Genomic DNA, 25,146 nt, shown 5'->3' with positions numbered 1-25,146 from the left:
AGTCCCTCTGCTCAGTCTTACTCTTTCTGTCCCTTTTATTTGGTGTTTTTCAGAGCTGGATAGTTTTTCTTGCCTCTTCATTTCAGAGCTCCCCAAGAGCCCATCTGGGAACTATGCACAAGGACATTATAAATTATTAAAACCAGGTCTGCCCATATCAATAAGCCCAAGAACATGTGTTGTTGGTGCAATAGCTGTGGTTTACTTCGCATCTTCTTGCCAGTTAGCTTTCAACATTCAATATTTCTTAACGTCTTGCCACCTTATTCTTATGTGAACAAGAGAAATTTTCTCCTATTTTTAATCATGTGAAGCTGGCTCAGCCAAACTGAGTAACAGAACTAATTAGCAAAATCCATGTGAGTGCAGTCCCTGGATGTCAAACAGCATCAACCATGGAGCAATTTGGATGAGTTCTCCCAGGAAAGACAGCAGAACCTGGGAGTCCCTTGTACAGATGGTCTTATCCCCACTCCATGACACTTGATTTTCTATTTCCCCTTACATGAACTACAGATCATGAACAGACATACCTTTTTTGTGAAGGCCTTTTGAAACCCCTGTAGGAAGGGACTGCTAGAATGCTAAATATTATTTGAGATTTTGGGTTATTTGGTTGGGATGTCCTAAGAGAGAAAAATCCACGCATGAGCAGCAAAGGTATCTGCGTGCAACCCTGGTGTGGGAAACAGCTCTCCAGTGAGATGAGCAATGAGTGAGACATATGGGGAATAGCCTGGTCTTCAAGTCAGGAATTTCACAGCTCTGCTCCGGCATCTTGAGCAGTATAAATGAATCATCTGCACAGCGAAACCACAGAACGACACCAGCTTCCCTAAAAGTGCCTCTATATATATAGCTGCTGGACTTGCACATTTTTGTTTATAAATACTCAGTAATAACTGACCACAAAGTGACATGGTCTTCTCAGCAGACAGCCCCTAAAAACATACATTTCTTCCTGAGCTGTAGGAAACCAGGCTGTTGCACTTCCAGATGTAATATTTTGACTTAAAATCCTGGTAGTGGTGTGTGTGATCACAATGTTTTATGGGAAAAAAAAAAAAAAGACAGCTAAGATAGAGCTCTTCTGAAGAAATTTAGTTAAAATTGGAAAAAAATTGGAAAAAATAAATGGAAAGTTTAAAAAATATTATCTGGCAACTACACCATTACTCTGTAGATATTTGGTTTTAGTCTAGTTTTTTAAAAGCAGGATAGCACATATCATTGCATTATAAACTCACTTTGAATCTCGTAGCCCACTTCATGTTTTCAGAGCATCTGAATTTGTAGAAGCGTGAGGGAAATTGGTTGGCCGTGAGGGGAGGCCATGAGGGGAGAGCTGAAAGGGCTGGAATGGAGGGGTTTGTGTGTGTGCTAAGGACACATATCTCCAGAAGAGCTAGCGATGCTCATTCTGCTGCTCGCTGAACAGCTTGTGATCAGATGGCTTCATTCAATGAATGCAATGAATGTGTTTGCAGCAGTTGGTAGGTGTGATCGTTTCAAAGTCATTTAACCTCATTTCCTGCAGTTTTGCTCTTTTTGAGCCTGGTAAATGTCTGAGTTTCTGTGCTGGCAACTTGTTTGGCACCTGTGGCCAGGGTTGCCATTAGAGATTCCCACCTCCCTTGCGTACGTGAAAAGACTGTCCCAGAGAAGTAGAGCTTAGACATCGGATAACACTGGTCACCTTATCTGATGGCTCTTCTGTCTGGCATATGACACATCCCCAAAGACTGCGGTATGTCAATAGGTGTCATCAGCTATATGCTTCTTCTTCCTGTGGAAAATGGCAGCATGGTCTCAAAAACTGGCAATTTTCCCTCTCTTAAACAACATTCTAAGGTCTCCAGTATAAATGAGGATGACAATAGTGAAATAAAGAGTTCACAAATTATGTTAGGGATAAATTAATAAATGGTACATGAAGGATTTGTATCTCCTTACTTCAATCAATGGTTGCATCGCTTCTGTTTCTGAGTCACTACTCGGTTAGTGGCAGCACCACGAAGCCTTAACCTCAAGCTGGGATCCTGGTGCTCTAGACTAGGGCTTCTTGTCTGAGGTTTCTGAAGTCCTGGGGAGGAGGCATTTTTGTGAGGTCTGTGGGCAGGGAGCTGCATGCCAACACCAGTGCTGGGAGGTCAGCAGGACACCACACAGTGCCTTCCTGGGTTAGCAGTGACGTGGTGCATGACAGCCGGTCCCTGAGGGACAAAGGGGCTGGAAGAAGTCCTGGATTGCCCACAGGAGGCATCACATGTCAGGGCAAGGCACGGGAAAAACTGACTTGTGGTCCTGCTCCAGACTGAAGTCCTTCACATGACTGCCCTCTTCTAGACAGGCAGAAGTCAACATTACCACAGTTGAAAACCCATTTTTTCACCCTTCTTCTGGTGAGCCTGGAGACCGTAGCCTGCTTGCATCAGTTAATTCCTTACACCCCACCATAGAGATGGCCTGCATGCAAAGTGTGAAACTGAGATGGTTGTCATGGAAGGAAAGAGGAATAAACCCATTCGTGATTCACAGGCTATATGAGGAATCACAAAAGAGGAAAAACCTGCCATATTGTCCACACAAAAACTCACCAAACACATTATGTGAAGAGTGCAATTGTTCAGCTGCTGACTATGCTGCAGGACACCGTCTGTCACCCATGAGAAAGTTTGGGTTTAGGTAGAGCGTAAAATAGTCATGTGAAGACACGAGTGCATGTAAACTGCCATTCGTCAGAAAAAGGGAAATTTAGTCATATATTTAGCAGTCATTTCCCCTTTTTTGGGAAACCCAAATGCATATTTTTGCTCTCTCCCTGTCTCTATTTCTCTCATCCTCACTCTACGGAAGGAAAGAAAGGTGGGTCTAAAATGTCATTTGGTTTTGACACAAATTTGATTGGGCAACGAGCGATAAATTTCCGCTGCCTGTTGGGCTAAGCTCTATATAAGGCTCTCACCAGCAATTTTCATTGTTACATTGTTTCACGAGAGACTAACGGGTGAAAGGATGCAGAACCACAGGTAAGTGAAGCTTATGGACATCTGGGAATGAAAGCTATCCTTAAAAACCTCAGGGTGTGCAGGGGCTTACAGAAAATGCTAGATACTACACTGAAGGGACTGGAAATCTCTGAACAAAAACAACTGGGTATTTTCATCAGGCAGAGGATCTGAAGATATCCTTTTATAGGGCATTACATGTGAACCATTGGCCCATTGGCACTGTTAATGCAGCAAAGGAAGACACTAGCTCTTGATCCAGGCATAGTCATGGAAGGGGATACTGCTCCATGCCAAACGCTTGCATGTGTCATGGTATGGGAGCCAACCTGTGGTTATGAAACTGTATTTGTTGAGCAAGAGGTTGGCTTTGTAGTGCTGTAAAGATGACAATAAGCTAGAGATAAGTTATTACAGTCAGACTATCAGGTGTCAGGTAAATTTAGCCATTAGAACATGGAGAAATTTGGATTAAAATCACATAAATGTGAGCATGATGGGATACACAGAGAGTGTTTGCAAGTAAGTACCTATGAATAGGAATGAATTATACTGGTCGAAATACATTTTTGGTCTTGGATAAAACTTGAAGCAGTTGTCTAGTCATTTCATATCCATCTAATGGGACAGTCTTAGCATTAGACTAATGTTAAATGTATGTAATTTGCATTTCTTTACACAATATGGAAAAAGTGTGCATTATGTATGTGTACTGTATTTATGTATGTACACAAATACTTATGTACAGCATAAACTGATGCCTATCTATAGCAAATGTAATGCATTTCTGAATGATGTACACAGAGATAATATGTGATCAGTCGACTGAGCAACAGCAGTTGAAATCTTATGGCAGACCATAGTGGCCAGTGATGTACGCAGATGCCTACTTGCCTGTCCAGGTCAATACAGATGATAGCTAATGAATGACCAGCAGCAGATAGTTCTGTTTTCAGAGATGGTTGTGGTGTCTATACTCTGTACTCACTTGTGTACCAACTGCAAGGTGGCTGTGCATGAGTCAAATTTGTTGTTCCCCCATTTGCTGGGGACACGGAGAGCTTGGCTCTGGTTATAGCAAGGTTTTGTGCTTTCTGGCCTATTTTGGTAGCCATAGTGGGGAAGATGGAGTCACACAGGATTTAATTAAGGCATACAGCCTTGGCAGAAAACTGAAGGGAATGCTTAGAGACCTAAACCTCTGCTGCATCTTCTTTCCTGGGCTTACACAAACAAGCTACACTACAGCCAACTTGAAGTGGCTGGCCCATGCCTCCATCATGTCTTATTGCTAAATACACAGAGCTGTATTTCTCTACCCTTAGCTATTGCACCAAACAAAACAAAGCAAAACAAACACATGGGGACAGCAGCATCTTGTGGCGTGTTGTTTGCATCTCCCAGAGTGAAAGGAAAATGACAGAAGTGTTTGTGCCAAGCCAGATGCCAAGCCATAATTTGGGGGTGAAGCAGCCCATCTGTTCCCTAAGGAGAACCAAAGATCACCAGGCCTGGTGTTTGGAATAGGGGAATTAACTCTGCTAGTGTTAATGTTGAGTATTTTAATTGTATCTTTTGTCTCCTAATAAACTTGCCTTCAGATTTCAAGACACTTTCCCTCGGTCTTCTCCTTCCCATTTCCTCTGGGAAAAAATGCATGGGCTCTTCTTTGTCCTGCTTACATGTACAGTGGGTGCCTCTGCTTTCAGGCTCCAGCAAGGGAAAAGCACAGGTAAGGGCATGTTCCTTTTTTGTTATTATTATTTTTATTTCTTGTCTCCCTCTCCCCTCTTTTTTAATGCGCCTGGCCAGCAGTAATGACAAAATGTTTCTGATTTATATAGAAAACTGCCCAGATCACATCATCTCTTTCCAACACTACTATGAACTGCATGGAGAACCTGTGGTTCTGAAATGCCCTTCCCCCAGATACAAACATCTGGATTTTTCTTCCTTGACCCATAATATCACATGGTACAAAAATGATTCAAAAACCATGATATCAGGAAGAGGTGAAGATCCAAGAATCTGGGCAAAAGGAGATGCACTCTGGTTTTTACCAGCAAGGCAAGAAGACTCAGGAGTGTATGTCTGTACGAGAAGGTAGGTGCTTAAAAGAAAATTCAGTGTGCTGAAAAAGGTGACTGTATCTAAAATATATTAGCCTGATTCTAAACACAATTTATCTTCAGAGTGGGTTTGGATAAGATCATTTCCTCACCAACTTTAATATAGAAAATATATGGGAAGTTAGAAACTTTAAATATGTTGTGTCTCCTCTATATGTATATAGAAATCTTGATGCGTCATATATTGCTACACAGTATTGCTACTCTATGATCTCACAAGGAAATAGTGTACATGAGAGTTTGCTCTAGCTGATTTTTAAGTCAGTCAGGGATGCAGCAAGCAGGGGTGTGCAGCAGAGAAGGAATACGGCAGAATGCAAGCCGTACATCACAGCTTTAGAGAAGCAGACAGCATTGTTTGCGGTTTGGATTGCATTACAAAGCATATACCGAGAGAGTGGCTCTGAGGTGTCTTCCTTTTTCCCTGTTCCTTTCTGCTGATCTTTACTTTTCTTCTTTTGCACATTTTAAAGCAGAATTTGATTGCTTTGGCTTTGCTGGAAGATGTCTCATGAGACCTGGTGTGTATTTACTGGGCTGGTACCAGACCTGTGATAATACAGGCTTGCAGCCAAGGCTATTTTCAGTCTTACTGGTCATTTTTTTTTCTGAGAGTTTATGGTCTGACAGCCTGCTGTACAGTTTCAAAAGAGGAACAAGGATCTGGACTTGTGGCGGACTGAGGAAGGCAAAAACCATCAGTGCCATGCAGGCCTGAAATCCAGAAGGCGCCTGGGTCTTTGCCCTCCTTCCAGTCCACCTCCCTCGCTCTGGGACCCATGAGGTCTGTACCCGTCTGCACATCCCAGCACCTGGAGCTGCCTCTGCAGAGCTCATTTTCCTTGCAGAACAGCAGGCAGAAAGCAAATTAATAAATCACCTTCAACTTATTAGGCTGGCCTTTCTATGTGTTAGCAGGGAACGCAATGGTGGGGCAGGAGAAAAGACTTCAGTAGTGCAGCCAGCATTAGAAAAGGTTGTAAATATGGAAGTCATGCAAATTCTGCTTTTTATCCTGTTTTTGGACACTCCTGCCTCAGTTCCTCAATGCCTCTAAATGTGGCAGTGTTACTGCCAACTATAGCAAAATGCTGTGAAACCTGTTTGAGAAAGATATGCAGGGGTTGAGCGAATAGCTTCATTGTTAGCATTATTACAGGATTAATGGAGTACAAAAAAAATAATAAATGTACTTCCTTCTCATATGATCCCATAAGGAAATGAGAACATGTCTTCAGCAGTCTGTGAAATGAGACTGGAAGCGAAGTATCACAGATCTCTTAGTTTGCTGAGAAAGAACTTGGGATTTGGGCATTCCACCGGTCCCAGTGCCATAGGGGCAGTGTGAGCCCATCAGCCCACAGACACATGCCTGGTTATGCTGGCCCCTTCCTGGGGGAAGGCAGAAGCAGGCTTTCACAGGGTGGAGAGAACACAGCTCAGGCATCAGCCTCCCCCAAGTTATTTGTCCATTTTGTTCCTCTTTGTGACTGGAAGTGATTGCTACTTGGGGCTGGGAAGAAAAGCTAGATACTGTGCAACTCTCAGGCCTTCTTTTCTATGTAGACCAATATGTACTCACAGAAATGCCAACCAGCTGTACAATAGTAACTGCAGATGTATTTTAATACATGCTTTAAACTTTTTATTTCTTCCTTACGTTGCAATCATTAGGGTTTTCACAGTCAAGAGATCTTCCAAGGAAATGGGTGGAGGGTTCGTGACACACTTGCCACTATTCAGATGGACACGGTGCCCCTCCGTGCAAAATCAAAGCCATGGCTTTAGCCTGAGGGTGTGCAGCAAATTTTGTGTACAAATAAGAAAAGAAAGCTTGGAACTCTGAGGCAGACATGTGTCAGCAACATGTTTAGATCGTGCCCAAAACAAGTACCAGCGATTCTTCAGGATCCCTTCTGGTATGATCTCTGTCTTGGCCTCCTAGAATGGGATAAGGAGGGAAACAGAGCTGGGAGGAATCAAACACAGACCAGAGGCTGTGTATCAAGGGATAGATGGCTGTGGAAGTGAGGGCACCTCTCAGACCAGGCCAGGTGGTCTCCTCAGGTCTGGAAAGACAGGTGTAGAGAGGAACACCCTGATCCAGCTCACACCCACTCAATTACCACAGAAAGTCTCAAAGCCTGCTCTCACTGGCTTCAAACCAGCTTAAGCTATTGGCTGCCAGCTTTCAAGTTCACTTGCCGTGGATTTGAAAGGTGTCACTTGGGCTCCCTTGTCACCTGCGGGTGCTCACATCTCCCCGCTCTGCCCACAGGAACAACTCCTACTGTGCCGAGGTGTCCATCCACCTCACCGTTGTGGAGAAGACAGCTGCTCGAGACATCGCTTATATGCAGGTCCTCTTCACTTTTACCTCTGGAAAGATTGTTTGCCCTGACCTCTGGGAGTTTACATCAAATATAACCAGTCTGGAGCTCAAGTGGTACAAGGTAGAACTTTAAACTTCTCTTTATGCAAAGCCTAATCTCATCCCATTTTTAAACAAACACTTATCTCCACTTTCTGTTTCTCCTGAACTCCATGTTGTTAAAGTCACAAGCGTTTTTATGTCACAGCATAATATAATGAAGATTACAACATGTGGAGGTGCTGGGAAGAGATTGAATCAAAGTTTACAGTGGTCACTTGCCTATCTTGCTAGTCCAGGACTTTTCAAGTAGGAAACTCTGGTTTTGCCTGTAATGTTAAATATCCCTCACCTGACCATCCTCAGCTCTCCACTGCACAGCATGGGAGTCTTGTTATATTTTCCCCATACCTTGGTTTAGCTTTTATTTACACTCCCACTATGACCATATGCTCTGCCTCTTGCTGCTGTCCTTCTTAACACAGGATGTCATTCCTGTGCTGGTTTCACACAGCCATGCCTATGGTGTGATAAATACCACACCAGCAAAGTGTCTCTGCTCAGGTTTTCCTTCAGGAGCAGGCTATAACTGACATACCTATGAGAAAGTCCTTCCCCACAATGTGTTGTGAAAACCTGTGTGATTACTAGAATCTATCTGTCTTAGAAGAGTGCCTTAGAATATTATTCTTATAAGGACATGTATGGAAAGTAATAGCAGGAAAACCTTCCTGTTTACACAAAACTTATTTTTCTTAGAAGAATTTCTTAGTTGATTACTCATGAGAGGACTCAGGAAATACCCTGGTATATTTTTCCATCTTAAAATGTGGCTTTACTGAAAAGTTTTACACGCATATTATAGCTACATTACAATAGCAATTCTTCACACTTCATAGAATGCCCCAGACCGTTTTGAAGAGGGATATACATTTGAACAACCTGATCTGTAGTGGGAAAGTGGAGCTGGGTGTAACCACACCTACTGGGGACATAATACCTGTTATTGCCTTTTCTCCAGGATGCCCTGCTTTTGGAAGACAACGGTGAAAAATTTGTGTTTCTGAAAGGCTCGAATTCCCTGATCTTCACTTCTGTATTGCCAACAGACTCTGGCTACTACACCTGCAAGATGTCTTTCCCGTACGAAGGCGTAACGTACGAGATCACCAGAACAATCCAGCTGCAGACAGTGGGTAAATACTGATCCCCCCCCCCAAAAAAAAACAGTGCCGCGCTGAAGAAAGCTCTTTGCCACAGCTCATTGCTAGTGAAGCTCAGGAGGGGGGCTCACATCCAGCTCTCTGGTGCTGCCAGGGGGAGAGAACAGGGGTGCCTGCTTTTGGAGGAGATGCAGCAATTTCTCATAGCACATCTGGCACATCTGGCACAGCTGTGCGCCTAGCCGCAGCGCTCGCCCTGCCTTCGGCAGCAGCCTTGCAGGAGGCAAAACCCATCCCTCGACGTCCTAGGGTGCGGGAGGTCACTGTGCATGACTCTGGGGAGCTTGGGGCAGAAAAGAGCCTCCGTCCTGGCTGGGGCTGGGGGAAGGCCGCTGCTTCGCACCGCCCGGCGGGCAGCAGAGGGCGGCCGTGCGACAGCGACAGCGGCATCCTCCGGGCTCGCCAAGGCTTCTGCCTAAATCCGCTCCTCCGGGCTCCAAAGGGACATCACAGAGTCACTAAGGTTGGAAAAGACCTCCAGTTCACCTGATCCAACCGTCCCCCTACCACCAATATCACCACTAACCCACATCCAACCCCTCTGGGTGATGGAGTGCTGCTTTCTGCCAATCTGTGCAATGCCCAGATTTTGCTTCTTGCTAGCACTGACTCTCTGTTCTCTCTCTCTGTCCAGAACAAGAAAAGAGAATTACCCCCATAATCGTGTATCCAACTCAAAAGACAACATCAGCTGCTCTTGGTAAGGCTCAGCGTTATTTTGGGAAACATCTAATGAGATGAAAATTAGAGGAGGTTCCTTTACAGTCCAATTCGTTGGTATTTATTATTATAGTTCTTTTGATACTGGTTATGTCAGTTAAGAGGCAGCTTCTCACTATTCCCTCAAACAGTTCTAGGTCTTCCAGTGGCTTTGAATGAGCCACCAACTCTTTTGGGAGGAGATATTTTTAATTGCTTCTTAATGTTTCAATTGGACAGTTGTCATCGGTTAGAAAGTACCTTGACAGAAACTCATTTTTTTCTTTGAAGATCGTGTTATGACTGTGCATTTCTGTTGCCTTTCCTCATTTTAGAGAAGAGCAGGTATATTTTACACTAAGCTCTTTTAACGTGGATGCTCTACACACAGTGTTCTTAAATTTAAATGCCACTTTTTTTTTTTTTTTTTCTGTCAATGTACCACTAAGTCATTTTTTTTGCCTATCTGCTCCACAGAACGTATTATATCCCTCTGATAACCATCAGTATAATAACAACATCGTATAAATATTGAGCCACGCGTTTTCCATATAAAATAGCTATGCACTAGTGTGAAGGATTTTTATCCTTAGCTCAGAGTAGCAATAATTATAGCAAAATTCTGATTTTTTGTATCATCACTTTTGCCCTAGAGGTCCCATCTTGAACTGAATGTCCTTGCCTGCAGCACCTCCAAGGGAGGTTGCACTGCTGGTTAGTGCACTTGCTCCAGAGCAGTAAATCGCACCGTGCCCTTTTTGCCTCCTGAGGAATACATCTAAATCAAAAACAATCTGGGGCTTAACTTCATTTTTGAATGTAGCAATGCTTGACATGTGTGGGAGCTTGATCTCCCACCAGAGATGTTGGTTTTCACTGAGAGAAAGTAGTTCTCAACATGTATCTGAGTGCTTTTTAATCTTTCACCAACAGGCTCCAAGATGACTCTCCCTTGTAAAGTATTTGCTGGACTGAGCAGGCATATCGATACTGACGTGGAATGGTTAGCAAATGACACCATCATTGATGTGGTTTACAAGCAAAACAGAGTTACAGAGGGAGAACGACAGTAAGTCAGGCTAACGTGTTTTCTTGTGGTTGTTATCTTAACCTGCAGTGTTACACTGGCTCTTAGATGAATGCCAGGTAATGAAATGGGATATGGAGAGTCCAGAAGTAAAAGTCAGAGCTAAGAAAACACACAATCAAGCAAAAAGCCAAAACATACCAAGCAGAATGATTTTTTTTTTTTTTTTTGTAATCTCTGGATTTCATTCCTGTTATACTGTAAATGACCCAGCTCAGAGCCTTACACTTGAAGCACAGTCTCATGGGCAGCTGAGCTAATGTAAGAGCAGACTGCAGTGGAAAGCAATGGGCCTTGATCCTTCCCAGTGCTTTTCTTATCACTCTCCTTGCCCTGTGCCAAGGAAATGCCACCATCCATTCCCCCACACTATCTCTGGCATTCATCAGATACTTCACTGAGCCTCTGAATACACTTAGATAACAGAAAGCTACCCAATGCTTTTTGCCTTTTATGTTATTTTTTAAAATTGTTATTTTAATTATTGTTGGTTTTCCCCTTAGTGTTGTTTTTCGCGTCAATGACTTAAAATTTAAACTGACTCACTGAGATGCCCAGGGAGTGCTAAAGCTGGCGCCAGGGAAGCACCAGGGGGGATGCTGGTGGGAGGGAAGGCAGGATATCCCACATCCTCTTGCCCTGATCCATTGTCTCTCCCCATCTTGAGATGTTTTCTGAGTTGCCTCATAGTTGCATGCCTCAAGGCTTGTGTTGTTAGTGGCCAAACGGGTCCCTCACCAGCTATGACCCTCCCAAACAGCTCTTGGCTAGAGATTTAGACTTGTTATATGGCAGAGACCATTGACGACAGGGTCTGGGGATGTGACATCCCTGTTCTGAGGGACAAGAGAGTTTAACAGTTATGGATGTGGGCTGTTTGCAGCCATGCGGCTTCAGTGCCAGATAAAAACCTGGCCGTGCTGAGTTTATTGCACAGTTAGACCCAGAGGTAACATGATAGCTCAGCTGGGTTCCCGAGTCTTTCTGTGTTTTGGTATTCCCCCCAGCTTGATTTAGACCATTCATTCATAATGTTGTTTACATGAGTGAGAGAACTTAAATGCATTGTCAAGTGACATAAGACATAATGTGGAACACCTAGAGTCTCTTCAGGATTTAGAATAGAGCAGCACACGTGCTTTCTTACTTAGACTTTCATTACTATTACTACCACCACCACTACTACTAATATTACTAATGTAACTATTAAATATTGCTATATGTTTGCACATGGAAAGAGGCAATGCCATCTCAGGGTCACATAACGCCCATGGTGTGTGAGATGTCTCAGCTCTGCTGGAAGCCCTCAGAAGGGCAGCAAGTCATATCAGGTCAAATACCACAGGGAAAACGTATTTCCCACAGAAATTTGTGGCAAAGCACTCACTGCCGTGTTGCTACCTTCCTGCGGTACTGACCCCGGAGAAGTCCATTGCTGCACTACATAGCAGACTCATGAACAAGCCATTGCAAAGCAGCTGGACAACTTCTCCAACAGTGACTAAAAGGTATCAAGAGACAGTATTTGCACCTAGAAAACCACTTTTAAATAGTTGCACTCATGAAACAATCAGGTTAAAGTCAGCTGGAAAATTTCTAGGCAGTTTCTTGTACTGAAATCTAGATTTGAGGTGAATGATAAGCAGGTATGGTGGCTCAGTTTGCTGAGTGAGTGTTTGCAGATTTATGTTCTCCATGTACATGTATACTCTTCCAGCTGATAGTAAAAATTAATCTCAGAAACTACTAGATGGTCAGAAACAAGGAACTAGATTCTTCCATGATCCTCTGTGGGGAGCTCAGTTATACACAACTCTCTCTGCATTTCTTCCCTCCCTTTTCTTTATTTCTTGCAAGACAAATAAAGATCTTAGAGAGAAAGAATATTCTGGAGTGCAGCAAGGGTACTGAGAGGAATGGAGACTCAAAGAGCTGGCAGAACTGGTCTGGAAGCCACAGGTGTCCTGTAATGCAAAGAGGCTAGTCAGAGATGAGCAAATATCCAATGCATTTTCTTGCAATATGCTGTTAGAAAGAACATATCAGAGAGAGAAAAGCCAGCTGATAAAAGGAATTGACATGTGACTTTTCTTTTTCTTTCAGAGAAACCACAGAAAATGGTGAGAACTTCATTGAAGTGCCACTGATTTTTGAATCTGTTGAAGAAGTGGATTTTTATACAGACTTTAAGTGTCTGGCACAGAACAGATACGGATCCCAAGTACTGCCAACAAGGGTCAAGCAGGAAGGTAATGAGCTTGACTGCTTATTTGGGGGACAAACACTCTATAATTATAGTTATTCTAAAACTAAATTATCATCAAAGTCATTTACACTTTCCAAGTTAGTATTGAACTGGATTATTACCTGGGAGAAACCGATTGCCTCTTTCAATTGTAGACCTAGCACGCGCAGTGTTTTAGAATAGTCTGTTCACAATGAACACATCTTGTGGGCTGATTATTGACATTTTCCACAAGCGAAAAGATCTGTGCTGGTATATATCTGTTCATTGGCTAGGGCTCAAATTTAGATATGCTTTGTGAAATGATGGCTCCAGTGAGACTACTGGCAAACTCTCATCGGGTGTAACGGGGCCAGATCAACCCCAGCTCCTCAGAAAGTAGGAAAAAAAAAGACAATAGCAGAATAAAGATCAGAGTGTTCCTTCTCCTCATGCACAGACTGTTGCCAAAATAACAAGAGGTGTAAATTATGGTGAGTGTTGTTATTTTGGCTTCTAGTAATGGGAAGAGAAGCCCTACACTTAGCGCAATTAATGTTGCAGTGCGATAGACCACTGGCTAAGAAGCAGCTGTAAAAACAATATGAAGCAATGCTAATTGTTTCTTTGCGTGACGTTGATGAATCACCAAAGTTTGCTCATATCATCTTAGAAAGGAACATGAACATTTACAGTCTTCATTATGAGTTACAGTTTATGACTCACTCCAGCATCCTATGATGAGGGGTTTGTACTCATTTAGCTAGATGATGTGCTGCTCGTGTCTTCTGTGAGCTATACAGGTATTGCTAAAGGGGAGGCAGTCCATGAACTGCTGTAGGCCAGCATAATCCAAAATGGTCTGGACAGAGGCTTGTCTTGGAAGCTAGGTGTATTTTGGGAAGAAGCTCACAGTCTTGGCTTGATCATTAGTAGTTTATTGGGTGGTCTGTATGAGAAAATTCTTCATAGAGCTTGAGAGCAGACTAGCTGTTATGTACTCCCTTTCCATGTGGTGCCTTTATTTCCTGCTTGGATTGTCGCTGTGTTAACCAAATTAAGATGGAAAGCACGTAGCCACTCTGAGCAGGGGCTGGGAAGAGCCACGTGTACACAGGAGGACTGAACTTTAAATTCTCACCCTCTATTGTTTTCCAATATTTTCCTCCCACCTTGACAAACCCATTTCCCAGAGCACTGAATCAATAGACCTGTTCCTTTTGCAAGTGGTCAACCCTGCTGGAAGGTTAATTTGCAGACATCCTTTTTATGTGATTTCTCCTCTTCCTCCTTGAACGTAGAGAATTAAATTTTCTGACAATATTTCATTTCTTTACTTTTCCAGCTGTTGGCTTGTCCTGGTACATTGCAGTGATTCCAGTCGCATTGGCCTGTGTCATCTTAGGGGCGATATTTGTACACAAGTGCTGGAAGCAGAGAGCTGATAAAGGATACATGATAGCAAAGGTTTAAGATCTGCTTTATTCTCCAACTGCCAACAGTGAAAAATTCAGCCTGTCTGACTTCCACGTGAGACACAGAGAGATGTTTCAGGCTAGACGTACTGCTTTCTCACCGGATGGATGTATAATCAGCTTTTTTCTTCTTCTTCATGTCTTCCATGATCTGAATAAATTAGAAATACAAGTTTGTGTAAAATGCTGCCTAGATGCAGGAAACTCACTTCTATTATTTTGCACCTAGGCTGTGGTTTGTAGCATTTTGAAACATGGTGTCCCAGGTACATGCCCTTGTTATGAGAAGAACGGTAAGAAAAAAGAGATGGTCTCACCCTTTGTAAATTCAATAGCCTTATCCTTTGAAAAAAGGCAAAACAAAACAACTAGAACCTGAAAAACAGAAACTAAGAAAGCTTGCTCCAGAAGAGCTATTCCACGCCAGAGTGATAAGAATTTTCCTTGTGCACCCAAACTCAATTTATGTTTCTTCAGTCTACAAAACAGCTGTGGTTTTTTTTTTTTTTTTTTCCATTTTCCAGAGCCAAATTCAGTTGTCATGACAACGGTACTTCTATGATTCTATGAACTTTTCCACAGAAAATCTCTCTCTTTTTTTTTTTTTTTTTAACAGCTTGGATTATTCCTTGCTTAAATGGGTGCTTTCAGAATATTCCTCTCCCAGAGATAACTACCTCAGCGTAACAGATAATTGTACACTGGAGAATTTGTTTCTGTTTTTTCTACAAACATCTCATGGCTACAGAACTGTAGGCAGCTGTAACATGTTGTTATCTTTGCCAAGAAAAGGATTTGGAGGATGTTTTAGTGTTTTGAAAGTCATTCGACTAGTACTAATAAAATTTTATTCCTGGAAGTGATTCAACAGATTACCAGTAATAAGGTACAGTCTTGCCCTTCTGTGCTTCTAACTTTTATTGCTGGATGTCTCCTTCTCTCTGATATAAGTATAAAAGTCTGGAATAGATTCCTGTAAACAATGAGTCTGCACCAGTCTCAGACTGGTGTAGGTTTGGGAACCACGTATCCTCTGAATTGAAGTATGCAGTCTGATTAATCACGATGCAGAATGGTGCCTATTTAGTTTAGTGTAACTGGATTCAAGTCTTGACATAAATCAGAAGGGAGCAATAAATAAATAAGTAACCATGCTGTACTTTGAGGATCAAAATGCCTTGGTTACTTCCCCTTCCGAGCAGATAGTGGAGAAATAATTCCATCGTACATAGTGCATGTCTTCATCTCTATTGAAGGGGAAGAGATCCAGTTTTAAGGTTTAGTTTGTTACAGATCCATAACTGACACCTCTCACAGACACTGAAGAAAAAGCTGTTTCTTTAGGAAAACCAGCTTGGAGGTTTTTTTAAAAAATAATCAGGAAAAAAATAATCAGGAAAAATGTTGGCTCTAAAGAAACAACTTTGTAAAGTAAGAATGTTAGAATTGTGTGTAGTCCTGCAGACCAGAGAGATGAACTTCTCTCAGACATCTGGGAGAAGCCATTGTCAATCTCCTTTCCACCTCCACTTACAGCTGGTTCTGAATTTAGCCCAAGAAATATTTGAAGAATTTTAAAGACTAGGATGTGGCTTAAATTAGGAAACTCTTCAGGCTATTAGCAAGAACCTTCACAACTTATGAAATTTAAGACAAAATCTCCCTTTATACATTCTAAATGTTTGCTGAAAAGATACAGGAGTTGAATTTCTGACATGGTTTGTGTCAATGGCAGCCAGACAAGACAACAGGAATTATTGTTTCCAAGTGCAGGATGTTAAAGACGACAAGAAACGATACATAGATTTTATAGGCAGATGCAAAAATGTGGCTGAATGTGTCGAAAAAAGTCAGCCTACTTGGATATTTGTTCTTTGAAGGAAGAAAAATGCTGAATATAGTTGGAAGGAACATGAAAAAAGAGAAAGTTTTAGGTACATCAGGAATCCTGATTTTTTTTTTTTCCTCCAGCAATTGTTATTCTATAAATAGATAACAAAATAGGTTTGACAATAAGTATAACCTTTCAAAAATGTGGTTTGCTCTTTCCATCCATCTATATCCTCCCAGAGTAGCATGATAACACATCTGGCTGCGGGAACAGGGTTGGATTACACTAAGTAGTGGAAAAGAAGTAGAACGTTTTGTATATGGAGTATTGATGTCAAAAGAAAGTTAAATACCTCAGATCCTCCTCCACACTAGAGAAGGAGAAGGAAATGTGAACATGAGATAAAAATTGGGTATGCAGAGAGCTGCTCCTACATACTCAATGGTGTCTTGAATACAAGGGGAATGTAAAGAAACAAAGATTTACTCTTTAATGAAGTAAGTGATACCCACTTTCACTATTGGTACAGTAATTTTCTGAAGGCTTTCATGATAGCTAGACTTGTTCAAATAAACTACAGTATGTACATATTTTACAGGTAGATTTGTTCAAATGAACTGCACGATGTAAATGTTTTACTTTGATTTTGTTTTGTTATAAGCAAGTGAAATACATTCTACATTGTTCTTGTAAATACTACATAAAAAAAAAAGAAAGAAATAAAACAAACAAACAAAACACACAAAAGAAATCAAAGTGCTGGTGTCTGAGTTGGGTGGGAAGGAAGGCTTGAGATGGCTGCTTGGGGGTCCTGTTTTCCAGCACCTTTCTGGAAAGTGTTCAACCCTGGCAGCAGTGTGCCCTGCTCTGTGGGCTGCAGGGGCTCTAGGATGTTCTTCAACCTACCTCTGCTCTGGCCATGCAGCTTTTCACACCAAAAGGAAAACAAATCTGGATGGAGCAGGTTCCTTTCCTGACTGCTGCCACAGCCACAGCTGTCCCTGATCATTCTCTCTCCAGCTACCAGAGTTTGAAATATTGTGTCCTCTCATGCCTTCTGAGGCTGGAAATGTAGACTGTTATTGTGGGGATGTGAATTTAGTACATAATCCTTAGTCAGGAAGATCTATCTTATTCAATTTCCCAATTTTTTTTCCCAATATTTTTATTTTATTTTATTTTATTTTATTTTATTTTATTTTATTTTATTTTATTTTATTTTATTTTATTTTATTTTATTTTATTATTTTATTTTATTTTATTTTATTTTATTTTATTTTATTTTATTTTATTTTATTTTATTTTATTTTATTTTATTTTATTTTATTTTATTTTATTATTTTAATAAAAATTAGAGTTCTAGTTGTCACCATATGTATAGTCCTTTGGGTAGGTCTCTCCCGGGAATTTTCCTCTGGTCTCAACATATTCGGAGGAGAAAAATATCCTGAATCTCAAGGCAAACTGAGCTTGAGGACTTAGTTGTAGCAGCTTACAATCAGACCTGAAAAACAAAACAAAACACTACAAAACAAAACAAAACAAAAGCTACTTCATGTCAAGGACTTGGGTCTCTGTGTAACAATGTTCTTCTGCAGAAAAATTAATGACGTAAGGAAGACAAAGCCACCTCTTTTATGGAACTGCATTTGCAGTTCTCATGTAGGTCTCAGTTTTATGGAACTGCATTTGCTCATCTATCTGCAAAACTTTCCAAGGAACCTCTACAGAGGGGAAAAAACTGGTGTGGCGTGGTCTTGGCATGAGTTAGTTTCCAGGATAGCAGCAGCTTCTGCAGAATTAGTTCTTTGCAGGAAGAGTGAGCTCAATTAAGAGTTATTTTCTAGTCTTACTTAGAATACATGATCTTGATGTCAGCTGTCCATCTAAATAGACAGCATAACTGTTTGATCAAAGTAGCAACTAAAATAAAGTAAGTCTAATTTAGAGAGCACCACATAACTAGATCTGCTGGTTGTCAGGCAAAACCTTTGAATAAACATGGGAGTAAATAAAACTAGAAATGAATAGCAGAGTGAATAAAAGTAGAAATAAGAATTAAACCTGTGCACGGAGCTGATCTTGGCAGATGAAGGTTAAAAGTATATATATATTTTTTGATTTTAGTAGCTGAGGGAGGAAGGTGTGCATGAGGAAGGAGAAGAAAGATGTCAAATGCCATTGCTAGAAATAAACCTTTACATGTGAGAATAGATGATGAAAATGTTTGATGATTATTCCCACTCAAGTCTGCAATGTTAGAAACTCAGGAGAGCAAAACAAAATAAGAAATTGGTTTTGGAGCTGAGTGCTCCCTGCCCACTTGTAACCTTGGAGCTGCTAAAGATAACCTTGGGTTGGGCACCTCTCATCCATCCAGCCTTTGACCATCAGAAAGGAACATTGATGGTCATTGATGTTTCCTCTCCACTTGGTGGAGGAAGAGTTCTCTCTGGTGTCTGAAATAAATAGGATGAATGGCCCTCTAGAGGTGCCTTTTTCCACCGGTTACACAAGCTAAACATCTAACTTCAAGACAAAGGTAGGTCTATCCACACAGTGTTAGTGGAAAAGTTGATTGTGGACAACATGATTTCAGGTTAACAGAAAGGTTATAGAAAGAAATGGCCCAGAAAAAAGCACAGAGACATCCTTTCACACAGTCAAGGCTGCTGGGCCTTTTTGGGAAATGACTCTAGTGCTGGCAGCTCCCTGTGCAGAGAAAGGACACGGGCTCATGCTAAAGGAAAATACTGCATAACATTGAGATGCAGGCACAAAGTTAGCCATTGTGGAACCCAACATGAAAAAAATCAGGCTGAAAATGACTGGGCAATGGCTTGGAAAAATGTTTGTGGCTCACAGAGCGCGGTCCATGGCCTGGAGAAGAGCCATAGCTATTACGGGAAGAAAAGAAAGAGCTGCAGAGATGAAGCAGAGTCTCAGCAGCAGGGCTGCCAGCCCTTCCACTCCTGCTGGAGAACACCTACTGCTAGCAGGCACCTCAAGGCAACAACAGTAGACCAGAAAAAAAGCTGCTATGTGCACCTGATATATTGTAAAACTCATCTGCTGCCGGTGGACAAACACGGGCAGCAGCAGATAAAGAAAACATGATAAATATGCATTACATATTAGTCTGTTTTCATCTGTTCATTAGACTGGAACTCCTACTCTGTCGCAGTCCGTAGCTGGTATACGGTGCCAAAGAGTTCAATAAGGCAGACCAAGTAATAGCACAAGTCGGTTTTCAGGAAGGACATATTGTTGTCTTCCTAAAATCCTCAAGGGAGAGCCAGATACCTAATAATAATGGGGAAGCTTTCAAAAGCTCCCAGAGACCCAAACTCACTTGTAAGGACTTGGGAAATTCACCCATTACCTAATTCTTAGCTGCAAAGTGCAGTTTAGCTCATTTAATTGTGTGTCCCTTTTCCCAGTGTTAGATTTTGGCACCAGCCTGAATTGTCCCAGAACCTGAATTTCTCTTATATGACCTATATATTTGCTTATCAGACCCAAGTCTGATACAAGTCATACCTACAAGTCTTGGTGGGCTCTGATTTCTTTGCAGACAGTGCAGCATTACCAGCTCTTCTGCCTAGCAGGGATTAAATTGTACTATTCATTTCCATCTTTTTTTTTGCCTTGGGTATAGAGGATTCATCCATCTGTTTAGTTTTGGGCTAAATGAATCATCTTGTTTGCTTGTTTTGGATCCTGAATGTGCTTTGTCATAAGTGTTGGGGAGGTCAGAGTATGACTGGACATAGTCAATACCATGTTAGTTTATTGGAAAATTAAAGACTCGACAACTTTGCGGCTTTTATGTTTGGGATGCAGCTGAACTAAGTAATTAGTATCATTACATATATCCTCAATATGTTGGTGCTGCTCTTTTCCTTTTCACTAGGACTTATCATAGCTGATTTCCAGACAGCTTGAGGGACTCTCCAGAGGAGACATCCAGCAAACAACAGTGGTTTCTCGGCTCTCATCGTTGACAGTCTGTCGATGCTGGAGATGAGGACCTCTTTTCTGTAGCAGAGAGGAGCTATCAGCTCAGGGGACACACAGATGCCTTGCCTTTGACCACAGCTATTATTTACCTGCTGAGTTTAATCCTGTAACATGCCTGAGGATACACTGTAGAGAAAGGTCATGAATTCACATCTTCACATCATCAAAGCCCCATGTGTGACAGTTCTCTGTTAGGGAAGAATATATAAAAGAATCGTATTTATTTATTTTTTGTTTGTTTAATCACACAGGCACGGTTTCACTTAGGAAATGTGGAACGCATGGGTAAGATGTGTGGAAGAGGGTGGTTTCCTACAGGGAGTGATATGAAGTGCTGAAAGGACACTTTGGGGGCTGAAGAACCTGTGATTGTAAATATTTCAGCTAATGAAGCAGAATGGGATGAAAGACGCATAACCAAAATTATGTTGGCCGCTAATCACTGCACAGCAGTGGGGTCCTGAAAGACCTTCTCAGAAGGAGTAATGGAGAGGAAAAGAAATGACTTTTAACCTGGAGCTGGGTGAAGCTGCAAAAGGGATTTGATGTGTGTGGCAGCAGGGGGTCTGTTTGCAAGGCTGCATCATGTCCTGCAGATTTGTGCTCTTTATTTCCATTGGAAACAAAAAACAAACAAACAAACAAACAAACAAAAAACAAAACCAAAAAATAAACAAAAAAACAAGCTGTAGAGATGCAGATACAAAATCCCATCTAAGAGTTTAATTATTGTGCAATTATTTCCTCAGCTAAATCTCCAGTGCCAAATTTATACAGCCCTTTCAAGCTATTAAAGGCTGGAAGATCAAAAGAATTAAACACTGAACACAGTTGCTGTATGTCTTTGTAGTCATGTCCAGAGTCCTAATCTGCTTTAAACTCTTCTCGGAGATGCCAGTTTCCTTGGAAAAAAAAAAGCCCTTAATGAATCTTGGATTTCCTGCTGGAGGGCACAATCCAGTCTCTAAACAAAATCGTGTTGGTGAGGTGAGCTAGGGCTCCATATGACCCCAGTGCCTGTGCTATGCAGAGAGGAGGAGCCCCTTAAACCCTGCTCTGCCCTTTTTCACTCTGTCTCACAGAGGTTACTTTCTGCTTGTTCATTTTACTGCTTAATGGCTGTTGTGGCTTTCATGCTTGGCCATGCACTGGGAGCCACGTGCCCTGGTGAGGGTACCAGGAGCTTCCAGCCCCAGCATCCCCAGACAGTGCAAGCAAGCAGGAGTGAAGTCTCAAGGAACAAAAAGTGGAGTAATAACTCGCAGCAGCATACAGCCCTGGAAGAGGGCTTTAGGAGACAGAACCAGCTGCTGAAACATAACTGCAAGGGGATTGACAGAAATACTTTGCAGCTTCTGGGATCACATTTCAGGATTATTGCCTGTGCCTGGATTTTTATTTTTATTTATTTTTTGTTTACCTTTAACTTTAAAAGCAGAATGTTGACTTACCCAGATGTAACACCTACCCCCATGGTTAAGTCAGTAATTCAAGTTTCTAATCATCTGTCTACCCAGTATGGGACACTGGTTATCCAGAAGCAGCCCGAGACTTTGCATATACATCAGCCATCAAGTTCACGTCAGATTTGTGCTTGTAATGTTTTACATTTGCATTTATTATATTTCTTTTTGATTAAAAAATAATTAAATCCTGATTCTACAATGTCTTTTGACCCATAGTACTTTTGGCATGTTATTCCTAAAAACAATTTGTTATGATGCAATACACTGGGGAGGTCTGAGCACGTTACAGCTTGTCTGTACGGGCAAAACATTATTTGCAGAGATTAGTCTTCATCCTCAGTCTCTCCAGGGAACTGATCCAGTTTCAGCACTTTTATTTATTTTGTCTTCCTTTCATTTATTCTGTTTGCAACATACATTCCAGCAAAGAGGATGCAACTTTAGGCAACTCTCCCTGGTCATGGGAGCCTTCACCTGTGGCTGAGGCCACCCTTACATGACAAGGTATGTACAGGCCTCTTGCAGTTGAGCTCAGCAGGGGTAGGAATCCTTCTGAATGGATGCTGCCCCCTTTTTCCCACCTTCCAGTGAAGAGCAATCCTGCAGGAAACCAAGCAGAAGCATGCAGGACTCTTCACCTCCTATGGAAATAGGGTAGAGGAGCAAAGAGACCAATCCCAGTGCAGCTCTCCTGAGAGCAGTAGTCCTTCTGCTTCCTCTCGTCCCAAGATTTCTTCCTCAGGAATGGCAGAAAGAAAACTGCATTGCATTTTGTCATTCCTCATCCTTTCCTCTGCTCTGTCAGGGGGAAAGAGGAGAGCACACAGTGGAACCCAAGATCCTGCATGGGGGAAAACAGACAGAGTGATCTGCACAGTGAACGGGCAGAGATCTGAATGGAGGTGCCAGGTCTTGGTGTTTTGGCATGGTGCAGAATAGGACCTTGTATCCCCGAATTTGGCAGCCTTGCAGACTCCTTCAGCTCTCTGGAACCCCTGGGTTTCTGGGCACTCAATTCTTCCCTTCTAAACAAAGTAACTTGCTCAAACATTGAAAGAAAGAAACACTGGAGGGGGAGAAAAGGGATTTAAAACCAAGTGGCCTTCTGGCATAGACTTATTGGGTCATAACATCACTGAAATAATCTGTTTTTTATTTAGGGAGAAGAACAACTCCTGTACCTCCCATTCTCCTCTGCCTGCGTTATCTTCACTTCAGGCTATTTTGTTCTCATTAGTTGAAATCCTAGGTGATATAAAGCTGTCTGTTCCTCTGGGCATATGGCTGTTTGGATGCAGTCACTTTGGCTTCACACTCTGCCATGTGATATATTTTCCTTAGGACTGAGGCAGTTCAGATTAGCTCATGAGGTGGGAGCCTTTGACTTCTTGCCACATGTCTGATGTGAAACGGAGTGCATATTTCAGTTTTTCAACACAAATCAAAATATGTCGCTGAATCATGGATGATGTGACCATATACTGTCATTCAGCCTTTCCACGTGAGTTGAGTGTAGCTTCAAAGCACGTGATCAGAGACCACAAATTATTTGTGAATGACTATAAAATGAAGTAAGCTGAGGCATATTTAATGGATTTTTATTTATTTTTTTTAAATGCAGACGTTGATAGTATTGTATTCTCAAACTCCTGCATTTCTCATGTCATGTAAAATGCTTTAAGATTGATGACTCCAAGATTGTGTGGGAGAGCTAAATTTAGGTATTGAAACAAATGCCAAAGTTGTAACAAAACACATGATGTTGTTAAGAAGTGACTAATGTAATTGCATCTTTTTCACTTGGTTTGAACTTGTTCCTTCAGGACAAATAGTTAACATGTGTCTGTTTTCACTGGGGGGAAAAAGAGGGTGATTTTATAGTTAGCACAGTTATTTTTTGCCACATGTAAATTGTTTGCTCACCTTTTGACCTTACATTCAAAAGCCATCAACTTTGCTTGGATTTGTGTTTAGGGACATAGTGGAATAAGACTAAAACCTAACATTAGTGGAGAGCTTGGATATTAGAGGTTGGCATGTCATTATCTTAAGGGATGTATGATTCCCTATGAAGTATTTTAGACTTTTGCAACTTACTATTCAACAGCTCGAAACGTTCTTAAAAGTAAATAAATGAACTGAAGTTATTATTTGCTTCACTCTCACAGGCCCCAGAAAGCTTTTCAAAACATAACTAACACTTGAGTCTCCTGAATCTACTGCCTGGAGCTTGGGACTCTCTCAGAGTTTAAAGGCAGGGTCTCAAACACTCGTTTTCAAAGCAATGTTTGCACTGTGGGCTTGGGGAATTACTTGCTATGAATTCATAAAGAATACACAGAAGTGCAGGATGGAAGGGAAGAAAGCCTGTTCAAAAGTTCCCCCAGTTTTATCTAGATGAAATTTATGAAATCGTTTCCATATATATATATATATATATATATATGTATATATGTATATAACTATGATCATATTGTACTGAAAAAGAAAAAGAAATCTCAGGAAAGCTTTAAGGTACTCAAAACTATTGTGTACCTGCAATATCATTATGTTTATCAGGGACATTGTCTGCCAGGTGTCTATTCCATGAAACATGCAGCTAAACCTTCTTTCTTGAGTAAATTCAGTGTCTGCTGCATCGTTGACAAGCAATATTTTAACAATCCATTTGGGTATCAAAAGGCATATACAGCATTAGTTATCACCCATGTATTTTTTATTTTTGTGACCTGTTGGTCATTCCACAGGAGTTTTGTGGAAAAGCTGAAGATGAAATGTGATTTTCAAAGTCAACATTCAAGTCATCAAAAAAAATAATCAATGTTCTCTTTCGTTTTCTCCCACCCCTAATCCATCCCTTACCAGCTTCCAGATTCTGTGATGAATGAGAGAGGAATCCCATCAAGAGCAACCTCCTGTACAGCAAAGCCCCGATTTGCTCCATGGCTTTGTCCATCTGGTGCCCTGCAAGCTGGGGAAAAGAATATGCATCATGCATTTAAATTTTTTTTTTATAATGTGTCTGAACCCTCCATTCTTGTATTGCCTAATTTCAGAAGGCTCGATTTTGCAATCTTGTTCATGTTTTTTTAAATATTGTTTTTAAGTGTGTTTATGCTTTCAAAAAAGAGCTTTTGTTTATTAAAAATCACAATGGTAAGTTGGATGCTAGTCAAGCCAGGCCCAGTTAAAGTCAAAGGGATGGAGGATGTCAATTAATGACACAGTAAAACAGCAAAACAGCATATACCATTTACTGCAGACGGAAAAAGAAAAATAACACTGTTCAAAATTACGGGTTATGTTGTTATTTTTACTGTTTGCAGCCAGTGTGGCTATTTCTTCCTACCTCCCCTGACCCCTCCCCTACTGTTTGTGACTCCCTGTCTCGGTCCATGCTGACTGCACCCAGTTGCAGGCTCCACCCTGACATTTTTCACTTTCCTGTTTTTGGGCTAGCTGTCTCTTGTAATTAGGCTACAGAGAGATACAATATGAAATCATGCCATATGTTCTCACTCAGTATCTCTTCACTGCTTTCCTGGCCTCAGTTGAAAAGGACAGCTTTTCCACAAGCATCTGCCAGCTGATGACTGCTTAAGCTGGAAAATAG

General features: G+C 41.5%; 1 protein-coding gene and 2 long non-coding RNA genes across 4 annotated transcripts; 2 read left to right on the top strand and 1 right to left on the bottom strand.

Annotated features, from left to right (window-relative positions):
* Positions 1 to 2,785: 2,785 nt before the first annotated feature.
* IL1R2 (interleukin 1 receptor type 2) lies at positions 2,786 to 16,179 on the top strand. Of its 2 annotated transcripts, none has more exons than XM_068680328.1 (9): positions 2,786 to 2,865; positions 4,610 to 4,740; positions 4,853 to 5,111; positions 7,416 to 7,590; positions 8,530 to 8,704; positions 9,366 to 9,431; positions 10,364 to 10,499; positions 12,621 to 12,766; positions 14,087 to 16,179. In XM_068680328.1, the coding sequence occupies exons 1-9, from the start codon at positions 2,801 to 2,803 to the stop codon at positions 14,212 to 14,214; spliced, it is 1,281 nt and encodes a 426-aa protein (XP_068536429.1). In that variant the 5' UTR covers positions 2,786 to 2,800; the 3' UTR covers positions 14,215 to 16,179. The 2 variants fall into 2 exon arrangements, with proteins under 2 accessions (XP_068536429.1, XP_068536438.1); XM_068680337.1 differs by lacking the exon at positions 2,786 to 2,865 and adding an exon at positions 2,877 to 3,029.
* Positions 16,180 to 21,882: 5,703 nt separating this feature from the next.
* On the top strand, positions 21,883 to 24,959 carry LOC137855745 (uncharacterized). Its single transcript, XR_011095918.1, has 2 exons — positions 21,883 to 22,037; positions 24,399 to 24,959. It is a non-coding gene; the product is annotated as an uncharacterized lncRNA (long non-coding RNA).
* LOC137855743 (uncharacterized) lies at positions 22,020 to 24,878 on the bottom strand. Its single transcript, XR_011095917.1, has 3 exons — positions 24,784 to 24,878; positions 24,396 to 24,504; positions 22,020 to 22,374 (listed from the first exon to the last, which is right to left on the bottom strand). It is a non-coding gene; the product is annotated as an uncharacterized lncRNA (long non-coding RNA).
* Positions 24,960 to 25,146: the final 187 nt, after the last annotated feature.

Source organism: Anas acuta, chromosome 1 (genome assembly GCF_963932015.1).
Source record: "Anas acuta chromosome 1, bAnaAcu1.1, whole genome shotgun sequence".
Taxonomy (NCBI): Eukaryota; Metazoa; Chordata; class Aves; order Anseriformes; family Anatidae; genus Anas; species Anas acuta.
Note: the sequence above shows the minus strand (reverse complement) of the source record. Positions and strands in the feature narration are given on the sequence as shown.